This window comes from Cygnus atratus, chromosome 5, assembly GCF_013377495.2.
Source record: "Cygnus atratus isolate AKBS03 ecotype Queensland, Australia chromosome 5, CAtr_DNAZoo_HiC_assembly, whole genome shotgun sequence".
Taxonomy (NCBI): Eukaryota; Metazoa; Chordata; class Aves; order Anseriformes; family Anatidae; genus Cygnus; species Cygnus atratus.
Window position 1 is genome coordinate 842,202 of NC_066366.1, and position 20,954 is coordinate 863,155.

The 20,954-nt window shown below is 37.4% G+C and overlaps 2 protein-coding genes across 7 annotated transcripts in view; one reads left to right on the top strand and one right to left on the bottom strand.

The window, feature by feature from the left end:
• Positions 1-20,645, top strand: part of DKK3 (dickkopf WNT signaling pathway inhibitor 3) — a 32,401-nt gene extending 11,756 nt beyond the window's left edge. The window contains exons 4-8 of one of the 2 annotated variants that reach the window (XM_035550293.2): positions 7,664-7,756; positions 9,495-9,639; positions 12,110-12,266; positions 14,885-15,035; positions 17,410-20,645. In XM_035550293.2, coding sequence (XP_035406186.1) covers positions 7,664-7,756; positions 9,495-9,639; positions 12,110-12,266; positions 14,885-15,035; positions 17,410-17,628 — 765 coding nt within the window. In that variant the 3' untranslated portion in view covers positions 17,629-20,645. Of the gene's footprint in view, positions 1-7,663; positions 7,757-9,494; positions 9,640-12,109; positions 12,267-14,884; positions 15,245-17,409 lie in introns of those variants that run through there. The other variant, XM_035550294.2, reaches the window with a different exon arrangement.
• The window catches only part of USP47 (ubiquitin specific peptidase 47), a 51,114-nt gene continuing 49,004 nt past the window's right edge, over positions 18,845-20,954 (bottom strand). For all 5 annotated transcript variants that reach the window (XM_035550270.2, XM_035550265.2, XM_035550267.2 and 2 more), the window contains 3 exons: positions 20,633-20,680; positions 20,411-20,541; positions 18,845-19,397 (listed from right to left, as the gene is read on the bottom strand). In XM_035550270.2, the coding sequence (XP_035406163.1) occupies positions 19,223-19,397; positions 20,411-20,541; positions 20,633-20,680 (354 nt within the window). In that variant the 3' untranslated portion in view covers positions 18,845-19,222. The remainder of the gene's footprint in view (positions 19,398-20,410; positions 20,542-20,632; positions 20,681-20,954) is intronic.

Here is a 20,954-nt window from a genome sequence, read left to right on the forward strand (position 1 = left end):
GTCATCTACTTCTTCCTTGTTTGCATATGGGTTGAAAGAACTCTTCTGCAAAAAAGCCACAGTAAGGGAGTAGTGAGAGTAAAAAGAGCAACTGTTAACTTCTTTGGTTTTAGTACAGCCTTCTTATACCTCATGTGTTGAGTTTAGGGAACCAAGGCTGTCAAAATGTTTCTTACAGGCCATGTCCAAATTATAGGTAAATATAAAAACAAATCATCAGGAACATTTTTACTTTCCAGCTCTACTCGATCTACCTATTTAAACTAAGAGAAATTAAATATTTTTTCATCTCTGTGAGGTAACAGAGAGAGTCAGGAGACTAAATCTTTTGTGTGGGCTGGTGAAAATTCTGTGAGCTGCTGACAGCTCTTGAGAGATCATGGTATGGACTGTCTTTAGACAGCAGTCAGAGTTCATCAGCAGTATTTCCTTTGGCCAGACACGTAGCAAAACGAATCACATTATAGGAACAGCTTTAAAGCAAAAGAGTTTTTTTTTTCCAGTGGTTTTGCTTTACATAGTTTTAATGTGCTGGCTCCAGCAGATGCTTATTTGATTTTGAGCTGAAACCACATTATCTAATAAACCAGTAAACTTTATCTGGTAGGGTACCAACATGTAGCAAAGATTTTAGGAAATAAATGTAAAGCATAAATTTTTTTTTTTTTATTTTTTATTTTCCTTTACATCTGTTATGATCTTAGAATGATTGAGATATCAAAAATAGAGATAAATGAGCCAAACATGCAGCCAGTTTACATCTGTATTATACATATGTAAGGTGGCTGGGAGGTGGGCCCAGTAACACACAGTTCCATATGCAATAAGCCTAAGTTTTTTCTAATCTTTCCCTGAACTGTAGGAGGGGAAGATTAATTAAAATCATTAGAATTAAACTTGTTTTACACAAATGTGAGTAGGAGGAGAACAAATGAATGTGATCTGTGATTGCCTGGTCTTCTGTACAGTTGTTTATGGTCAGAAAGATGTGCAAGATGCTGCTAGTCCAGCTTGATGATGTTTTGTACTATGATTTACTGAGGTAAACCATGACAGTTGGAGGAAGGTGGTGAATTGATCTCTGTTTCTGTTTAGTTTCATTTCATCAAAAATTTGGCAAATGTGAGGAAAAAAAGCTCTGTAGAGTGGTGTCTTCAAATGCATTCCCTTGATAAATGCATTTATATGTCAGCTGAATAAGTCTCATTCTTTCCTTTCTCTTGTCTAATTCAAAACTAGCATTTTGGCATCTTTTGTAGAGAGAGTGTCTGTCTGGCCTAATGAGGGACTAAGCCACTTTGATAATTAGTGCTGAGGAATACCGTACCAGTGAATGTGAGTTATCCAGTCATGGTGGTTTACTACTGCAGTTAAAGAGAGAACCCCCCTCCATCTTTTCTACCTGTCCGAATTCTTTATAACAAGTCCATAACTTCTGTTCAGTAGGTAACATACTCTAATATATCATCATCGGTGAAAAGATATATGGGATGGGAGTTTCAGATTTGTTCACTTATAATTCTGTCTGGAACTGACTCAGAGCCTGTTCTGTGAATTTACATCACATGAGGAATCCCTGAAAATTGTTCCTTTTCCTGGGAGAAGTGGGCTTTCTAAGGGAAGAAGCATCTCACAGCATGTAGATAGCTCACATCATGGTATCAGTCAAAGGAAAACCTTCGTGGTCTGAGTCCAAGATATTTCAGAGCCATCAGCAAGGGAACTCCATCTTTAGGCAGACATTCATCTCATCTGTTCTCAAAATCCCCCAGTGCTGGTGACAGTTTATTCCAATGCTTTCCTACGCCCACTATAAGATCTCTGATGATGTAATTTAAACCCTTTCTTTTATCTACAGCTCATAGAAAATAAATTATTCCCTTTTCTCTAGAGTAACAGCAGTCATCCACACAGTCAACTCTGCTGTAGGCAAAATCCATTGTAGATGAATTCTTACCATGTATTTCTGTTCCAGTATTATCTTTGGCTGACACCTGAAACACAGTAAGTCTGTTGAAACTGTAATATACCAAGTGTATCACATAAGAACAAAGCACCTAAGATTCAGGGTTTGAAGTAAGTTCTGTAATGGATTGGGTACAGATTGGCATCAGCAAGGAGCTATTAAGTACATAAATCCTGTTTTGTACTGCTTTTCTTTTTGCACAGATGTTTCACATCCTTGCTGTGTACAGCTATTCTGGACTGTTTTGTTTTTATAAATTTTCAAAATGTACATAGTCAGGTAGTGAATCATGGAAACTTTGTAGCTGCCAATTGTAGAGAGAAAAGAGGCCTGCATTGAAACTCAGCCTCAGGGCACACCATTTCATGAGGGCTGTATCTTTGTATGGTTACTGACTATTTAGAAATAACGGCACTTTAGAACTTTGTGGCACAGTTGTACAGTGTTTCTGTAACTGTTACTGTATCTCAAGACATTTAGACTAGAAACCAAGATTTCCTAGACCGCAGGGTTTTAGACACACCTTTTAGTTATCAAAAGTGGAAAAACTGTTCTTCAATTAATAGATCTACAGGTAGATGCATTTTTCTATTAAGACAATTTATTACAAAATCATTAGGAAAATTTTGTTTAGATACATAAAGTCATATTTTCACCTCATTTGATAATCTCAAACTATGCAAAAAAAAGCTTTTCTTAATATGGAGCAATTAAACATGGAACATAGGGCTATTGGTTTTGGGTCCCAAACTGTCTAATTCTTCAACTTCTAACTATTCTTCAAAATATTCCTTCCCTAATTATAGATTTTAGTGTCCCTATGTATTTAAAAAAGTTGAGTGAGTATATAGCATGACACTGAGTTGCAGGAAGGCCTGAAGGAAGATTTTGCTGGAATTTCTACCATCCTGCCCTGCCTATGGTACACCTGACAAACAGGAGAAAAGCTGGACAAACATGCTATAACCTGTCCTGCCTCCTCTAGGGCAAGTGTGTGGGATGAGAGGAGAGTTCTGCTGCTGCAGACAGCTCCAGCAATATGTAGCCCCATACATGTATATGCATATTTCCCACATAGTACTGGGATGTGACTAGTACCATAGTTCGCAACTCACGTTTCATCTTTTTACTGTGTTTTTTTTATAACACTAGTCCTTATTTTTATGAGCGCTATGTACTTGGCAGGACAGCAATAAGACATTTGCTCTGCTGGAAAGTATTACAGAGGTTTTGAGATATTTAAAGGCAAATTAATTCATATCTCATTAAAAATGAATGCATTATGTGCCCTGTCTAGACAACTAAGAGAGTAAGAGCTGGAACACTACTGCAGTTCAGACTGGTAGTAGTTTCCATAAGATGGTATTCCATTCTGTGTACTTCTGTCATTTTTCTAATATGTGTAATACACGTAGGATATAGAACAGGTTTTTTGCTTTTTTGCTTACTACTCAGCAGCTTTTGTCATCTGTTGGAGTCATTTTCTAATTGCTGCACCATCTTTTCAGCATTGCTTCCTTTGTTGTGTATCTCCTGGCAAAACTTCATTACCTCTCTGATGTCAGTGAATTTTGTCTTGTTACTTTATGGCTTGTGAACCTGAAAGCCATAGAAGGTTAGGAATGATACCTTTGCTCCTTTCTCTGCTTTCCTGGGTTCTAAGCTAAGGTATAAAGAGACTGGAAGGAAAGGAGAGCCCATGCCAGGCAGCCATTTGCCTGTCCCAGACAAATATAATTTGAAGATACGAGAGGAGTGAAGAGAGAATTTGGTTTAAAATTATCTTTGAGAATATGGGAGGGAGGATGGAAAAGGGAATAGACCAGCTAAATGTCACCACTGTATTTAAAATCAATGGTTCAATTTTGAAAGTCACACAATATAAGAATAGTCTTGAGCATATTTTCTTGACTACACTTAGGGTGTTAAATATATGCAGTTAATTAGGAGCTAAGGGGGAAAAAAAGAGGAAAGTGAAAGCAACATGATTTCAGTACATAATATATCACCAGCAAAAGGGAATGTTAAGGTTATTACCATACTGAGGTACAGAAACCAGATGAACGCTGCAAATGAAAGGTTTCTTCAAGAAAGTAGATTAACTCTGTCTGCGTAGTTCTGCCGTTGTAATTTCAAATGGGACGTTCTTTGCTTCTCCCTCTTTATCCTTAGTGTGTTACATGAGCAGAGGATAATGGGGTCCACACCGTAGTTGGCTACACTCCACAGTCAAGGACAGTCTGCCAGAATAGCCCATAGTGCCTTCTAGGTCAAAGGCTTGTTATTGGTGAAGCATAAAGATCGTTGTATCACACTGAAAGAAAACTTTTTAGTTCTGTGCCTTTCTATGCACATGTAAACATTCAAACAGAAGGAAAGTACCCTTGTCAAAACCTGTTAATGCTTACACCATGTCTGACTTGAACACTCTTAAGCTGTCTCACACAGGCATCTGTTTTGGATTTCTGGTAGTTGTGTTACAAGCATACTTAACCATCAGTACTGTCAGTCATTTTTTTAATCTCACATAAGGAGCCTAATCATTCCTTAAGAAAGCAAATTACAGCTTTGGCATAATGTGCCAAAGACAAGAAAACTGAAGTTTCTTTCAGCAGTAGTTGTTTTAATAGTCTAACTCAAAATACAGAGAACCTTTTCCACAAATTTCAGTATTTTGTTCTTGCCTCTGTTTTTTTTATTTTTTTTTTTTCCCTTGAGGGTTTTGGAACAAATTTCAACCCCCAAATTACTTTCAGGTGTTGCAGGATATTCACTGTAGGGTACAATATTATAATAAAATTCTACAGGATGCTAAGTATGTGCTTACAGGTACTACACTCATCTCCATCATGCCTTCTATTATGTGTGGGTCCTAGTATACTCGTTAATAAACAGGCAGTCCTGCTTTCGCTCTGTATTATTCTTTAGCACTTCTCAAACAGTGTATTTCTTAGCTGCCAGGTTAAATTATGCTCTGCTGTATGTCAGAAGCCAGCACTGCCTCTCCCCAGTTTACATGCTGTTGACCCTGCAAAAGCAAAGCATTCTGAAAAATAACGTAGTTTACAGGATCCCACAAAGAATATGGATTGTTCAGAATCCATTGCAGCTGATGAAGATGCTTAGTTTTGTTCCTTGTTTTGCAACTGTTGTGTCTCAGGGTAGCCTGATTAGAAAAGGTCTGTTAAGAAAGAAAAAAAAAAGAACAACAAAAAGAGAAATGGTCACACATCTGCATGTATAAGAATTATTGGGTTTTGCATTGACTGTGGATTATAAAACCTGAATGAAAGAAGCTGGTTTGGAGCATGGCACAAAATTTCACAGCTTTAAGAAAGCATATGAAAAGAAGCTTATTCCATGCCAGGAAAGAGAACTGTAAAAGGATTTTTTTTTTCCCCAGCTGAAAACCTCATAATACTTGGGGTCTGAACTCATAATACTTGGGACACAATTCAATAAGAGGGGAAAGGCAGGGGACTCATTAGTGCAAGAGAAAGCGGTGACTGGAGAATTGCAACTTAGATGTTAGGTGGTTTTAGAGCTAGAGAGAGGGTTATTCCATGAGCTTAAAAATGATTATGGCAAGATTTCTCCTCTGTGGAAAGGGACAACTGGAAAAACTTACTACATTGAGACCTGGCTGTTTGCCTGAAAGTGGATGGAACAGGAATGAAACAGTATAGTTTATTCTGAATATGGTTTATACAGGGGGATTCATAAAAGAAGCTGACAAAGCTATGGGTAGAAAATTGGCCAGAAAGAGCATGGCAGGTAAGGAGGAGAAGTGGCTAACTACTTGGAACCACAAAAACTCAAAGATACCGTAGAACACTTGGATTTTGACCTACCTGATTATGTAGCAGCACAAAAGCAAACAAGAAGAACATATATGGGATAATGAAGCTGCAAAAGCATTACGATAATATATAACAGCCTAGACCCACCGATAATCATCTCGTAAAACAGCTGAAAGGACTGCTTAATTGTAAACATATAACCTGCATGTAACTTCACTGACTTGAAAAGAATAAGGCTTTGGCTTCTGTTCTATGTCCCGGATAATCAAACTCTTTGAAAACATCTCAGATGGCCAAAATGGGTAACTTAAACAAAGAACTGCTCTTCATGCAAAGCAGCCTTGTCTCATACCATGCAAGAAGCTTTTATAATGTTAAATATGGAAATCTGAAGACAGTATAGCTGCTTTGTCCTTCAGTGATTATAGTAATTTAAAAGCTTCACTTAAACTTCTTGATGAGTTAATTTTCAGCCCAGCTGATCATACAGAAACAAAACCCAGCTGGGATGCCATGGAGAAAGTCAGTTTGGGGAAAATGATCTAAAAAAAAGTAAAAATAAAAGCTCAGTAAAAACTTTCAATAAAGGTTGCATAAATGACAGGTAGGCTGCACCAAGAAGTGAGATTAGTATCTACCAAGGAGCACTCAAGTTATTTCTTCAGAGAATTCAGGGATTTTTAATTCCGTATTTTGTACTGACTAATAACACAAAGATAGCATCAGCCTTGTGGTGGTACAAACCAGTGATGAAATAAAAGTGACTTAGACAAGAATAGTGCTAAGATTTATTCTTCTGTTGGCTTGATAGTTACCTGGAGAAGACATTTTTTAGAATAGGATTGATCACTTGATTTTTGAGAGGTAATCATTAGATGTGAAGAAAAAAAGATGCCCTCCCTGTGAACCAGAAACTTCAGGGATACACAAACTATACACTTACTCTCTGTATTGCAGATTCTTCCTCACTGCCATACCTAAATAGCCTGCAGAGTTGTTTTGTGCTTTAATTATGCTCACTTCCCAAATAAAAATCCCTGGCGAAGAATTTCTGGTCAGTATTTGTATGTTAGCCCTGTGCAGCACAAACAAAAAGCAAGCAATCTCTACCTTGGTGCTGGTGGGACCACTGGGCAAAGAAACTTCAGTCAAAGTCTGTGATTCAGATGGGAACTCAGGTGTCCCTCTCACAGAAACAGTTTTGCTAAGGCCATGAAACACTTCCAGGTTTGAAGAGCATGCCCAAGCAACTTGCTAGCCTGAAGCCTGTTGAAACACCTTAGCTGAGTAGCAAAGGCTGATGCATTACGGATTCATCTCCCTTTGGGCTGTCATTGCTTGCTTGGGGAAGCTGGCCAAGCTGCTGAGTTTTGGAGGTCAGCACTGATGTTGCTGGGGAGGAGGAAGGAGGACAGCATAAAGCTGCCTGGCCTGGGATCAAGAAAGCTGTTGCAGAATGATCTCCCACAAAGCATAAAGATACTCTTGGCTGCTGCAGCTGCTGTAACGTAGACCCTTTCCCAGTCTTGTCCCATTCTAAAAAACAGCAAATAAGTAAATTTTGATCGAACTCTTAATACAAGTAAAATAGCTTTTATGCAAATGTCTTCAGGTTGTTTGTTTTTGTTGCTTGTTTTTCCTCAAGAGAGCAGAACAAAGAATTCATTTTCTTGAAGTCATTGGTATTAATATTTACACAAGATGTGAAGCCACCTAATGCTTTGCAGCCACATTGTTCTATTATAGAACTGTAGTTGTGTGAAAAAACAGAGAGAGCTTTTTTCTCTCGAGTCCCAAATAAGAAATACAATCAATCAAGACCTCCTTTCTGGTGTTTCAAGGAGAGGTATGGATTTCCATCATAGTGGCAAACTATACTTTTTTTTTTTTTTTTTAGGAGTGTATCATTGATGAAGACTGTGAAGCAGGGAAATATTGCCAGTTCTCCACTTTTGAATACAAGTGTCAGCTCTGTAAAACCCAACATAAAGTAAGTCCTGAAGTGATATGTGATTTTATGTAGTCTTAAAAAACTTACTATGTAAATTCCTGTTGTTAATGTCAATAAATTAAAATAATTACCTAAGAAGATGCACAGCTTTGTGTATTAGTAGATGCGTAGCATTTTATTTTTTTCCCCTGCCTGTTATCACAACTAAGGTTACATTATTTGAATATGTGAACCTTAGGAAGCTGTAAATCCCTGTTTCTTGAGATAACAGAAGTGTTTTTGGCAATAGCTATGCTTTGGTTATCTTGTGTAGGTAACAGGTGCCTGAGAAGCTCAGGCTTCTTCTGTGGTAAAAAAAAACAATTTAAGAGCAATCAGCTGAAAACAGCCTTTATCAAGCTGTCCCTTTTCACCTACATTCTGCTGATGGCCTCTTGTGAAACAGTTGTTCTTCAAAGCATTTACAAGCCATTAAGTTGACATTGCTGTAAAATCCTGTAATCAATACAATTAAAATCTTTTCCTGAAATGATGTAAATTATTTAAATGCTTTAAATACTTAATAATTTCAGGAAGCTGTATTGACTTTAGTGGATTGAATGCGTGCTTAAATGGAAGTCCTGAATTATCAATCTTCTGTCATTAGGAAAGCTCACTCATACTTTAGAAAGTGTTAAAAGTGATCATTTTTCCTGTTAACATGGAGTCATTAAAAATCAATTGGGATGTAACTGAAACCAAAAGCCCTACTTCTCTATGCAGTGTTCAACAGAGCAGTTGTAGAAAAAAAGTAAAAATTTGGTCCTGGCTACATTCCTGTTGCACAGTGAGTTCAGTGAAGTGAACTGACTGTGAAGTGTGAAAGTGAAGGTGGCTGGATCAACTCCCTGACCTAGACTCCTCACAATCACAAGATATTTGTCTTTATAATTAGCAGTGTATTCCTACTTCTTACCCTGTGTTAAGTACCTCCTGTGGGATCCACTGGAAAAGAAATTGATTTTGTATGGCTTCCCAGACAGGGCTTTACACAGACAGAAAAAAGCTGTTAAAATTATGACCTACTAGGAATCTTTAAGATGACAATCAAACTACCTAAAAAAAACAAAACAAAATGTCACAGTGCTTTTGCTGGGTTGATTTATTAGGTGTGTGTATAGCTGAAACACAGGGACAGTTGTCATACAAAGTTATCCTCAGGTAGAGATTTGCACTTCCGATTTTCTGATTTTTTTTCAGAGATTTTTTTCTCTTGGTTACAAATGAAATCTGGTTCTTATTACAACTGAAAATTGGATTTTAAGATGTTTTTTGCTTTGCTCTTTGAAAGCAATCCATCTTAAATTGTAAAGTATGGACTGCATTTAACATTGGAAAAATCAGAAATGGTTTCCATTGATAATGTTTCATTTATTAATTTTCTCTCCTTGATTGCAAAAGTCTGGCCTGAAGTACACATTACACTGCAGGATGTCTGGCTGCTGACCAATTTTCATATAAATGCTAAAAAACTATTCAGATTTTGTAAGATTTTAATAATAGTATAGAAGGGGTGCCATTATTCTACTGTAGATGTTCCTGTCCAGTAAATACTTTGGTGTGTGCTGGAAGGTGAGAACCTAAGCAATTCTGTTTAAACAATGGAAATGTTACATTATTTAAACCACATTCATGCAGCTGTCTTCATGAGCAAGGTATAAATCCACGTTTAGCTGTCTATTGGTACAGGCAATTAGTGCTAGAGCGACAGTTGTCACATGCTTTTTCCATTCGCAAGCATTGCTCACGGGATGTTGAATGCTGTGGAGACCAGCTTTGCATTTGGGGTGAGTGCAAGAAAGCCACTTCAAAAGGAGAGAATGGCACCATTTGTGAGACCCAACAAGACTGCAACCCAGGAATGTGCTGTGCTTTTCAGAAAGGTACAGTGGTTTTGCTTTTTATCCTATTCATTTTATAATACAGGAGTGTTGATATTTAGCTCTTTTGCTCAGGTGAAGCAGATAGACCTCTATGGAATCAGTAGATCATTATGCCTTAGCCTGGGGCATGCACTGTGTTAACTTCATTATAAAAGCTTTAATAGAATTAGGAGTGAGAAACAGCCTGATAGGAGTGCACAACAACAAAAGAAAAGCACACTGCACATTAGAGAGAGGAACAGAACGAGTAGCACAAAAATATGATGTCTTAAAAGTATCATTTAAAAGAAGCAGAGGTCTATGTTAAATTTTCATTCAGCATAGTAAAAATAGAATTTAAAATGTATTAAATTAGTAGACCATCAGAGTCAGACTACAGATAGTCTTCATACCTGAGAGTTTTATATGAGACTTCTAAGGGTACTGCGCACTATGCAATACTGACTGGACAGACAAGTGGAACAATGTTCCAGATTATGCTGTCAGTCCACATGGGAACATGAAACTTGATTTACAAGGGAAAGGAAGGAGAGAAGAACAAGATACCAGACCTGACATCAATCCTAAATCCTGCCTGGTCAGAGTCCAGCTTGTTACTCTTTTCTACCCACTAGTTCTTCACAGCTTTTACTCTAGTTCACCATAATTTAGTAGTAACAGGATACAAGTCTAACCCTCTTTCCACTCCACATAGATACTTTTCTATATTGCTTTTTTTCTGGTTCTTGCTATGAGCAGCAGATGACTTCATACCTTCACCAATAGTTGGGGTGCCTCTCCCACAATCAGCTTGCTAGTGGATCAGGCTGGAAGGGCACTTCAGGATAATGAAGGAAAAAGCTCATTTCAAACACCAAATCTAAAGGCAAGTGGGTCTGTTCAGCTTTTCCTTGTTAATCCAGAGCATTACAGAGCAGACCTTCCAAGTTAAATTAGATTGGTTTCAGCAAGTTTTGTTGAGAGCAGTTGTGGTTTATTTTCCCCTTCATGAGATACCTTCTTAACACATCTATGTTTTGCTAAGCTTTACTAGAGATTTCTCTGTAAATTCTGATCCTGAAATGAGACAAAGACCACTTCTATAAATGCCTATTACTTTCCTCATGTAGGTCTTCAAACCTGCTCACGTTGCAAAGTTGAGTAAATCAGGAATACACATCCATTAGTGTCAGTAGTACTAGGCTTGGCTATTGTGAAGGTAATAATGGCTTTTGTAGTTCTAATTTCCTATGGAATTTGAACAAGCTGTCTTCATGATTATTATAAGACATTCACAGTAATTTGAATATAAGTTACTGCTTGGCTTGAAATGAAATTCAGTACAAACATGTAACTCAGGAAGGAACAACACAATAGGTAAGAAGATTGACTAAACTTAATGGAACACCATCATTAAAACTTATCAGAGCTGTCAATTAACAGCAAAGAATTTTTCTTCTTTACAGTTGCCTGTTTCAGCAGTGCTTCAGGTTTTCAGGTTAGGTGTGAGTGGAAGTTAGCCCTAACCTGAAGGCCTTTCTCCATCACTAAAACATTGCAAAAGGTTGTCCTAATACAGACTGGACTGTATCTACATTTTTTTTTATTTAAAAACTGTAGTAAGCTATGGAACATTCACTATTCAAGATAGAATCTGTTTTGGAATTAGGAGCCAGTGAATCATACACATTAGAAGTGTGTATATAATTTGTATGTATGCATATATTGATGACGCTCATTACAGAAAAATTCGGAGCTCCCCTCATTTTATTGTGCCATACCACAAAAAGCGAGGTGAATGAAGACCAGAAAAGGGAGATTTGAAAGGAACATCTGGAAGACCTGAATTCAAGATAGACACAAAGTTACTAGTATCAGGAAACCCAAACCCATGTGTTATTTTATATAATTCCTTATACAGGTTGAAATGACCCCTGTACAGAAAAGAAGGATGCCAAGCCCCTAATGCCAGACAGCTTTACTTACTATAGAATTCTTAAAACAAATTAAGTGGCTGAGTTGTAGGTTTTGTAACCTGGCTACTTTAGTCTGAACAATTGCATTTGAAACCTCTGAAAAAAAAAAAAAAGAATAATTCTGCAATAGAGATTTCTACATTCAGATTTTAAACAACAGTATGCATTGCAAAGGATTCACTGTAATGTCAGTAGTTGCCTTGGGTTTAGAATACTTTGAAATCTCCAGAGGAAGGAGTTGTATGGTACCACTGTATTGACGGTACTCTCTTTGTGATGAGGCAGGAGTGGATCTTACTCGTTAAGCATAAACTTAAAGTGTCTTACTCCCACCTAGTGGAGAGAACATTAAGTTATGGCTCCCTAATATGTAAGGGGACTTAAAAAAAAAAAAAAAAAAAAAAAAAAAACAAGCCCATCTTTTTACTTCTTGTATATAGACATACATAGTAGGTCATCTCAGTTTAGCAGACAGTTAATGACTTCTCATAAAATTAATCTACTCTGGCATGCAGAACTGCTATTTCCTGTGTGCACTCCATTACCTGAAGAAGGTGAACCTTGCCATGATCCTTCAAATAGACTTCTCAACCTGATCACCTGGGAACTGGAACCTGATGGAGTACTTGAGCAATGTCCATGCGCAAGTGGCTTGATCTGCCAACCTCACAGGTAAAGATCCAAACTGAGCAAGTAAACTGCTTGTATAGGTTTCTTTAAGATACAAAACTTGCAGATTCTTTCACACTGTTTTGATGGCTTTTCTCATCAGTAGCTTTGAAATTTTCTCAAACTTACTGCTTTGTCCCACACACATGTGCCTAATTGAGTTTGGCAAAGCCTTATTTCTAGTGTGAATGAAGTTTGTATCAGGCTGATACTGCTTTTTAATCAAAGTAGTAGTAACAGCTGTTTACAAGCATCATTCTGATTTCATTCTCCATTATACAGCTCTTGCCCACCAATTTTCTGTTAGATTGGGCTTCTGCTCAATGCTTTGCTTGCTTACATAACAGAAACATGCAGTAGGTATGAACAGGCATGTTTCTGTACTAATGATTAGCTTTACAGGTCATTTCTATCATAGCAAAAACAGACAACTTTGCTTATATTTTCCTTCAGTTTCAAACTAGCCTGAGAAGCCAGTTTCCCTACTTACGATTTGCTGTTCAGACTTAAAACATTTCATACTGTAACAGACCTTTTCAGCAATATTGTGAGTTTCATGGAATATTCAGCAGATTGACTCCATATTTTTCTGCTAGAAGCTAAAACATTTAATATATCATGGCTTTAATTGTTCTTTAAAAGGACAGTTATTTGCATTATTAACAGTTCCATTAGGAAAAAGTGAGATCACTTCAGTTTTGCACTAAAAGCATTATTGGAATACCTATGTGGTACCTGTGTAATAAACTCCCCAAGTTTGTTGCTCCACTGCTATTTTCATTGCTTTAACTTCTAATAAGACAGCAAAGCTGTGATAGAGATGTAAATTATACATAGATTAAAATTTCTCTCCTTCTGTGCCCAATTCTTTCTACTTCTAGCCACAAGAATTACCTGTTTAGGGTTATCACACACAGAAGTACCAGGCATATCAGTATGACTCACGTGGACAAGATAATGCTGCTTCTTTGAATTTACATGGTGAACTTGAAGATTCAGATAATGTGTTTATTAAAAGGAACAGCCTGTCTCTGCTTTAAATGACCCTTGACTGATTATTAGTAACTGATAAACACACTGAAAATATCAATTTATATCCTAGAGAATAAGAATAGTCTACCCAGATATGAAAGTCGTAAAACTTCTAGAAAGCAAAAAAAAAATCAAGAATTTGAAACATACATGAAATAAGCTTTAAGAACATCTTTAGTTCATTTACTCTTGGTTTCCAGTGAAAGAGACTGCAGCTTTAAGCAGCTGTTTGAGGGGTGCCTAGCATGACCAGTAGTCACCTTGCACTCTTAACAGAGACGCATGGCCCTGAACTGTCTCATGCAGTGCAAAGAAGCAGAGAGGGATCTGGGGGTTGTGGTTGACAGCAAGTTGAATATGAGCCAGCAGTGTGCCCTGGCAGCCAGGAAGGCCAACCGTACCCTGGGATGCATCAAGCACGGCATCACTAGTCAGTTGAGGGAGGTGATTGTCCCGCTCTACTCTGCACTGGTCCGGCCTCACCTCGAGTACTGTGTGCAGTTCTGGGCACCACAGTACAAGAAGGACATTAAACTGCTGGAGAGCGTCCAGAGGAGGGCGATGAAGATGGTGAAGGGCTGAAGGGGAAGACATATGAGGAGCGGCTGAGGTCACTGGGCCTGTTCAGCCTGGAGAAGAGGAGGCTGAGTGGGGACCTCATCGCAGTCTACAACTTCCTTGCGAGGGGGAGTGGAGAGGCAGGTGACCTATTCACTGTAAACACCAGTGATAGGACCCACGGGAATGGTGTTAAGCTGAGGCGGGGGAAGTTTAGGCTGGACATCAGGAAGAAGTTCTTCACCGAGAGGGTGGTCGCACACTGGAACAGGCTCCCCAGGGACATAGTCACTGCACCAAACCTGTCTGAATTTAAGAAGCGATTGGACTGTGCACTTAGTCACGTGGTCTAAACTTTGGGCAGACCTGTGCGGTGCCAGGAGTTGGACTAGATGATCCTTATGGGTCCCTTCCAACTCGGGATATTCTATGATTCTATGAGATGTATAGTGTTCTGTTCCCCTGCCAACAAGTATAAATCATTCTTGTTCCCTTTTAAGTTCCTACACTACATGTGGGATGTTTGTTTGCAGGTAACTGGAGACACTTTTCAAAAACAGCAAATACAGCTACTGCATTATCCTATTTAAAAACAAGTACATAATACGCAGTTTTCTCAACTTTCCAGTTCAATGACAAACACTGACTTTTTTGCATACCTTTTAAGCTACAGAATCTTAACTTGGTATTATGACTAACAGAAAGAACTAGTCAGGATTGCTTGTGGCAGAGGGGACAGATTGTGCTGAGGTCCACTGCCATCTGGTGTCCCAATATCAAACATGTTCTGCTATTAAGAATTTGGCTCCAACTGTATGTAGAAATCTAACTGTATATAGAAATCTCATTTTAACTCTCCAGCTGTCAAGCATGTAAGAATCAGATTATAAAATTGTCAGATCCACCACAGATGAACTTATGCACCTAGCATGCTTTCATGTGTGGAGAAAAAGAAAAATCTTATTAAGGAACTAACAAAAAGAACATGAAAAAATGTACTGTATGACCAGATATCTTTCTTTGTTCAACAGCCACGGTACTACATCTGTGTGTGAACTGTCCTCCAATGAAACCAGAAATAATGAGAAAGAAGATCCCTTAATCATGGATAAGATGCCATTTCTGAGTTTGATACCCAGAGATATCCTTTCTGATTACGAAGAGAGCAGCGTCATTCAGGAAGTACGTAAAGAATTAGAAAGTCTGGAGAACCAAGTGGGTTTGAAGTCTGAGCCTGACTCAGCTCATGACCCATTTTTGGGAGATGAGATATAAAGTCCAAACTCCAGTTTAGTTATTTCTAGAATTTTTTGTCTAGTGTCTTGCTTATATGAACCCTAAATACATACTGCTGGATAGAAGTGCAATAAACATCATCTTCATTAAGCATCCTTTTCTGTGCAAACCCGCATGTTCAAATTATTGTTGAATTAATTCCATCTTCGGATCAAACCTTCCAAAGACAAATAAGGTATCAGTGTTTCTTTTGGATTAGTACTTTTCCCTTGTACAGTAGAAATAAATATATCAGAACTTGTACTCATTAAAAGACACATAAACACATGTAATCTTAAGTTAATAGGAACTATACAAGCTACCTTTGAGTATTTCCTGCACATACATGTGGAATTATTTTTCTGGAACAAAAACAACCTATTTTATGCCATTTCAGTGATTTTTTTTTCTTTAGGAAATATGATAGGTGAAGCTGCAACATACAGATTTTACCTGCCACCGCCACACACATCTTGGGAGGAAGGATGGAAAGAAAGGCTGCTTACCTTTTTAGATGAATATACCTACATCTTTTCAGCTGTGTACAATGGAAGTCATCCATTCTGCAGTAAACTTCAGTATGACTGAAAAATGGTGTTCCATAGCTACCGAGTATCCCTTGAGTTTTGTACTTCCATAGGGAAGTATGATCCCACTGCATTAGAAAAAGTCTACATTTTTCCATATAAGTAACTAATGGTGTGTACTTATATGCACACAAGAACAAATCGCTTTCTGTATAGGAGCTTTCAACTTGACTGCTCAGGGCTTTATCTCTCAGGGGCAAAATCTATTATTTAAAATTGCAGAACAAACAGCTAAATGGGCTGAATACAAGGAATATAGATTCTCTGTTATACACTGAATATATAAATATCAATATATAGAAGAATAGCTCAGTTGTAGTTACAAGGCTATTCCTAAGCTAGAGCTAAATACAGTGCCACGTATGGCAGCTTTCTGCACTATGAACACACCTTCTTGCGTAAGATCAATTAAGGGTTCTGTAGACTACACTCTGTTATCACTTAGTCTTCTTGAGAGATAAAGGCAGCAAACAAACTGATTACTCTGAGCAGCGAGTCAACCTAAATTGTTTCTTGTTCACGTTCAGAGATTTATACTTCTCCCACTTGACTATCTACATTCAGAGAAGATTCTTAAAGTGGTTCATGCTTTTAATACACTTCATAGGTATTATAATCTGTGTGTAACAAAATATGAATATCATCATTACCATTTTAACAGGTCATTGATTTAAGAAATCAATATCAAGCTAAGAGCAAAGTCTGATCAATCAAACTCCCTGGCTCCCAGCTATCTCAGCCATTTGCTACGATGGCTTTTACACTGTTAATGATTTTTGGAGGTATAGATTTCACTATTATTGGACATGTTGAAGGATGTCATGAGGCTCCAGACAAATAATTTTTCATGGAGCTTCTTCCCAAATATCATCCCCTACTGCTTAAGTCTAATCTGAACAGCTGAGCATCAATAACTTAACAAAAAGAGTTGCAGACTGCACTACTAGCCTTCAGGTCTTTCACCACTTCAGGTCTGTGAAAGCTTTTCAATAAATTCCTTGAGTGGCAGAATTAATGTGAATAATTATCATTATGAACAAGAAGGTTATTTCATCAGAACAGCCTGGCTTTTAGTTTAAGGATTCTTTTCTACCACCAATTCTCACCCCAACACATACATGTGTTCTCTGACATGGTACAATGAATTTACCTTTCCTTCTATCCCAAGCAAAATTCCAGTGCTTTAGAGACAACCCTTCTATACAATCAGAAGGCGTTAAATTTCACTGTGATTTTCCTGTTAAAAAAAGTACTTAAGAAAGCAAGGAATGTCCATAAATACTACCCTATATATTATACTCCCTTCAAGTTTCCTGATATGCCTCAGTCCCTGAATTAATCAGAAATCAGATTAACTCTGCAGAAGTCTTACTAATTAGAAACTCAAGGTTTTTTTCTTTGTTTCTTTAAAATGCACAAAATCAAAACTATCAGAAATGTAAAGCTGATGCTGCAAAATATCTTCCCAGATAACCCAGAATATATTCCAATATGAATACATAGAAGAAGTGTACCACTGGAGAGGTAATCATTATAAGGATACCTCTCTGTCCTCTATCCAGCTTTCAATCAAGATTTACAGGGTTAATTTTTTTTTTTTTTAAAGTGTTTAGTAACTAAAGTTTCCTAAATGGGGCTAAAGATGAAGCAATTTTTTGGAATTCTTTAGTTAACACTACTTCTACCTCTTCCAGCAACTCTATGGATCCCTCAGCAACCTATACACACGTAAATGGCAGTTTAATGAAGCTATTCTACCTACTGGATGGTACTCACACCATGCTTCCTTCTGCTTCCATCTCATTTGTGTGGGACATGAAGTGGCACAGCTTAAACAGAAAAGGAAGAATGAGGGAATTCCTCTGTGCAGCAGTGCCTGGCTCTCAAGCTGCTGGATTCCTCAGGCTTTTTAGGTTACTGTGTATCAGCAAGCAGAAAACCAGAAGTTCGATTCTTCAGAATCCTTTTTTTTCCTCTCTGGAGCAAAACTTAGCTGCCAATCATATCCCAAGCCTAGCAGTTTTGCTGGTAAGGAATTCAATTCTGAAAAGAAAACAACTGAAGAAAAATGCAGTGCGAATATAAATCCAGAGGAACAGCAGACAAGGTTCAAAATAATTCCCATAATACTCTGTGTATATAATGTCCATATACACACAAATATACAAACAGGCTTACAATTCTGACATTGCCTTGGAAAAGTCTATTTCCATGAAATAACTCTGCCATTTTTGAAATAAAAACCACAGCATTTAATGAGTAAAATGCAACAGAATGAACAAATGTTTTATTGGCATGTTCATTGTTGTAAACAGCATCTGGCATGAAAAAGTTTACCAAAATCTTTTGATTGTTATAAATTAGGTGTTTTTTCAAAAACTAAAGAGAATTGTTCTCTATTGATCTTTATGGACCAAAGCAAAAAATTGCTGTTCCTAGGCTTTGCAATGAAATCATGTTGACTGCATAAGTCTTTGCACCACAACCTGAACTACCAAGTTTATATGTTGAGGTGTTAGAGGTTGCCCACATATTTGACTACGAATAGCTATGGAATCAACTCCAGGAAAAAATAAAATGACTTTCAGCAGGTGGAGAAGATGTGAACTTGTAATAGTCTCAAAAACAAAATGTACAAAAAAGTAGCTGAACAAAACAAAACTTCATTAACAAGGGGAATACAACCCTAAAGTACCCAGCATTGCCAAACAAAAAGAATACAAATTTAAATAGGCAACTACACTTTCAAATGTACACAATGAATGTTGATATGTGAAAAGAAATACCATGGTAAATAGCTGAACTGCAGTTCTGTTAAATGGATAGGGCAAGTTTTATTTACACATTGGATGCAATATAATAGAGCTGCTCATCGGCTTCTGTAACCTGTTAAAAACCAAGTTTACCTTTCAACAGCATTTTGCAAAAATGAAGTAACCCCTGGCTGGCAGCTTTCTACAGACCTCTCAGACCACCTGTTTTATGGGAAAACATTCTCAAGACTTAGACTTGTAGCACTTCCATTACATTTTTAACCCTTTTTTGCTGCTTTTCCATAACCAATGTGTTAACATTTACTTCAGACTGTCTGATGAGGTAATGTGTGTATCAGTGAAACAAACAAAAGGATTCTTTCATGGCCTTTGCACAGCTTTTATTATTAAGCTATGAGTATCCTGTTTGAGGCTAGTTTCACTAGCTACTATGTGCACACTGTCCTCAAAAATTTCCACTCATTTCCCTCCCCACCCACTTTTTAGTTCTAATCTTTTATTTGCACATCCCTTTTAGCTTTACAGTACATTTGACTATAGTGCACAACATGATTCCAAGTCAAACAGTGACCCAACGGGGCACTGCGCTTCTGATTGGTAACACAGCCCAATCAGTGCTGGTGTCAGCGCTTTACACCTAATGAGTGTCCTGCCATAATGGCACTACACAGTAGTAGTGAACCTTCTTATTTTAGACAAAAAAAATTCCCCAGGGAAAATGCTATAGCAAGTATCAGTCTTGAGTCAAATCTTTATTTGGTGCTCCATCCAGATATATTTTTAGTGCTTTCTCTTTACGAGGAGAGTAGGTTACGCGGTGTCCAGTTTTCTGGAGCCTGCTGCTTTCTTTTTTCATCAGTTCATTTCTCTGTTCATCTGTTAATTCCATTAATTCTTCAGTTTTATCCCTAAAAATAAAAACACATGTTGAAAGCTATGTTAAATTTAATACAATGACAATTAGATTTCTGTATTTTCTCTCCTATTAGAGCAGCCTAGTAAAGTAACAAAACTAAGCATAATATTCCATGCAAATACTTTTCCTCTTCTCCATTGACTAATATCAATCCAAAACTGCTTTTCTAACAGCAACATTCAGTATTTTAACTGACAGCAGACTCAACAGAAAGCAGCAAGAAACAAGACTTTATTCAATCTAACTGATCACTCCTATTCTTTGTAAACAGCTACGATTGACTGTTCTTTATCCTGCCACAGCCCCAACAGCTAGAAGAAGCATGTCAGCCAGCCATTACTAGAAACTACCAGCTATTCTCCCAAACAATTTCCTTCATTAAGGCCAGTATGTTATCAACCAGCGTTTCCTCAAATTCACATTACAAGAAGTACTGTAGAAGGAACATGTTAATTACGTTCCACCCCCCACTCTCCAAGTCTATCAGAAATTACAATATTAAAGCTCTTAGTCCTCAAAAACTGCCACTGGGCTACTGCTGTCAGCTAATTAACATTTTTCATGTTAAAATTTTTAATCCTGGCATCCTCTTTTCCAAAAAAACCACACTAATTTCACAAACATACTCAGAACATAAATTTGTTGCTCCCTAATTCCTATCATAAGACTCTCAGACTCCAGTAGGGATATGTTTCTACTTTAAGAGATTAAATCCAAATACACACTCAAGCATAGCAACTATTTTTTGTATTCTGTATTATTTTCAATGATTTCGGAGAAGGAAGTGAGTAAAAGGGAACAGTGTTTGTTTTATTAAAACAGTTAATATCTAGTTTTGTAGGAAATTGAGATGCATACATATTCTGATTCAATGGTTTCAACCATCTACCACAAGCATTTTTCCTTCAAGAAAAAGGAAGAATATTTTTAAGCTTCTATTGATTACATCACCCCTCAAATCTTAAACAGATTTTTTGCGTTATTATACTGTAATAATACACATACCTATAAAATATTACTGCACCATCATCACAAATGTACAGAGGCCAGACATTCAATGTTGATACTTTAGGATTCCAGTCCAAATCCTGGTGAATCTCTAGTATGGAAATGTCACATGGAAACGTTCCTCTACCCTGAGAAGAAGCAATTATTTACTGAGTAAAATATACAGTCACACATTCATGCCAATAAAATGTTAAAAAAAATAATTAAATAAATACTTACCTTTGCAAACTCTATATTTTCCAAGGGTATTCCACTTATTTCACTCAGCTGTGAAGTGGAAAAAAATGATTGATTTATTATTCCAAAACAGTGTTAGCCACATCTACATAAAGTCAATAGACCTGCCAAATCTAGAAGTAGGTATTTTTCAAATTACAATGTCACACAAGTGACACTTGCTGTGACAGAGTTTCATCAAGTTTGTCTTTATATAGGGAGGTGACAAAAATTAAAATAGAAACAATAACATCCAAGTTCCAAGATACGAAGTGACCAGCTGCCTCACTTTAAACCTCTAGGTCCAGGAGCCTTTGTCAGTTTC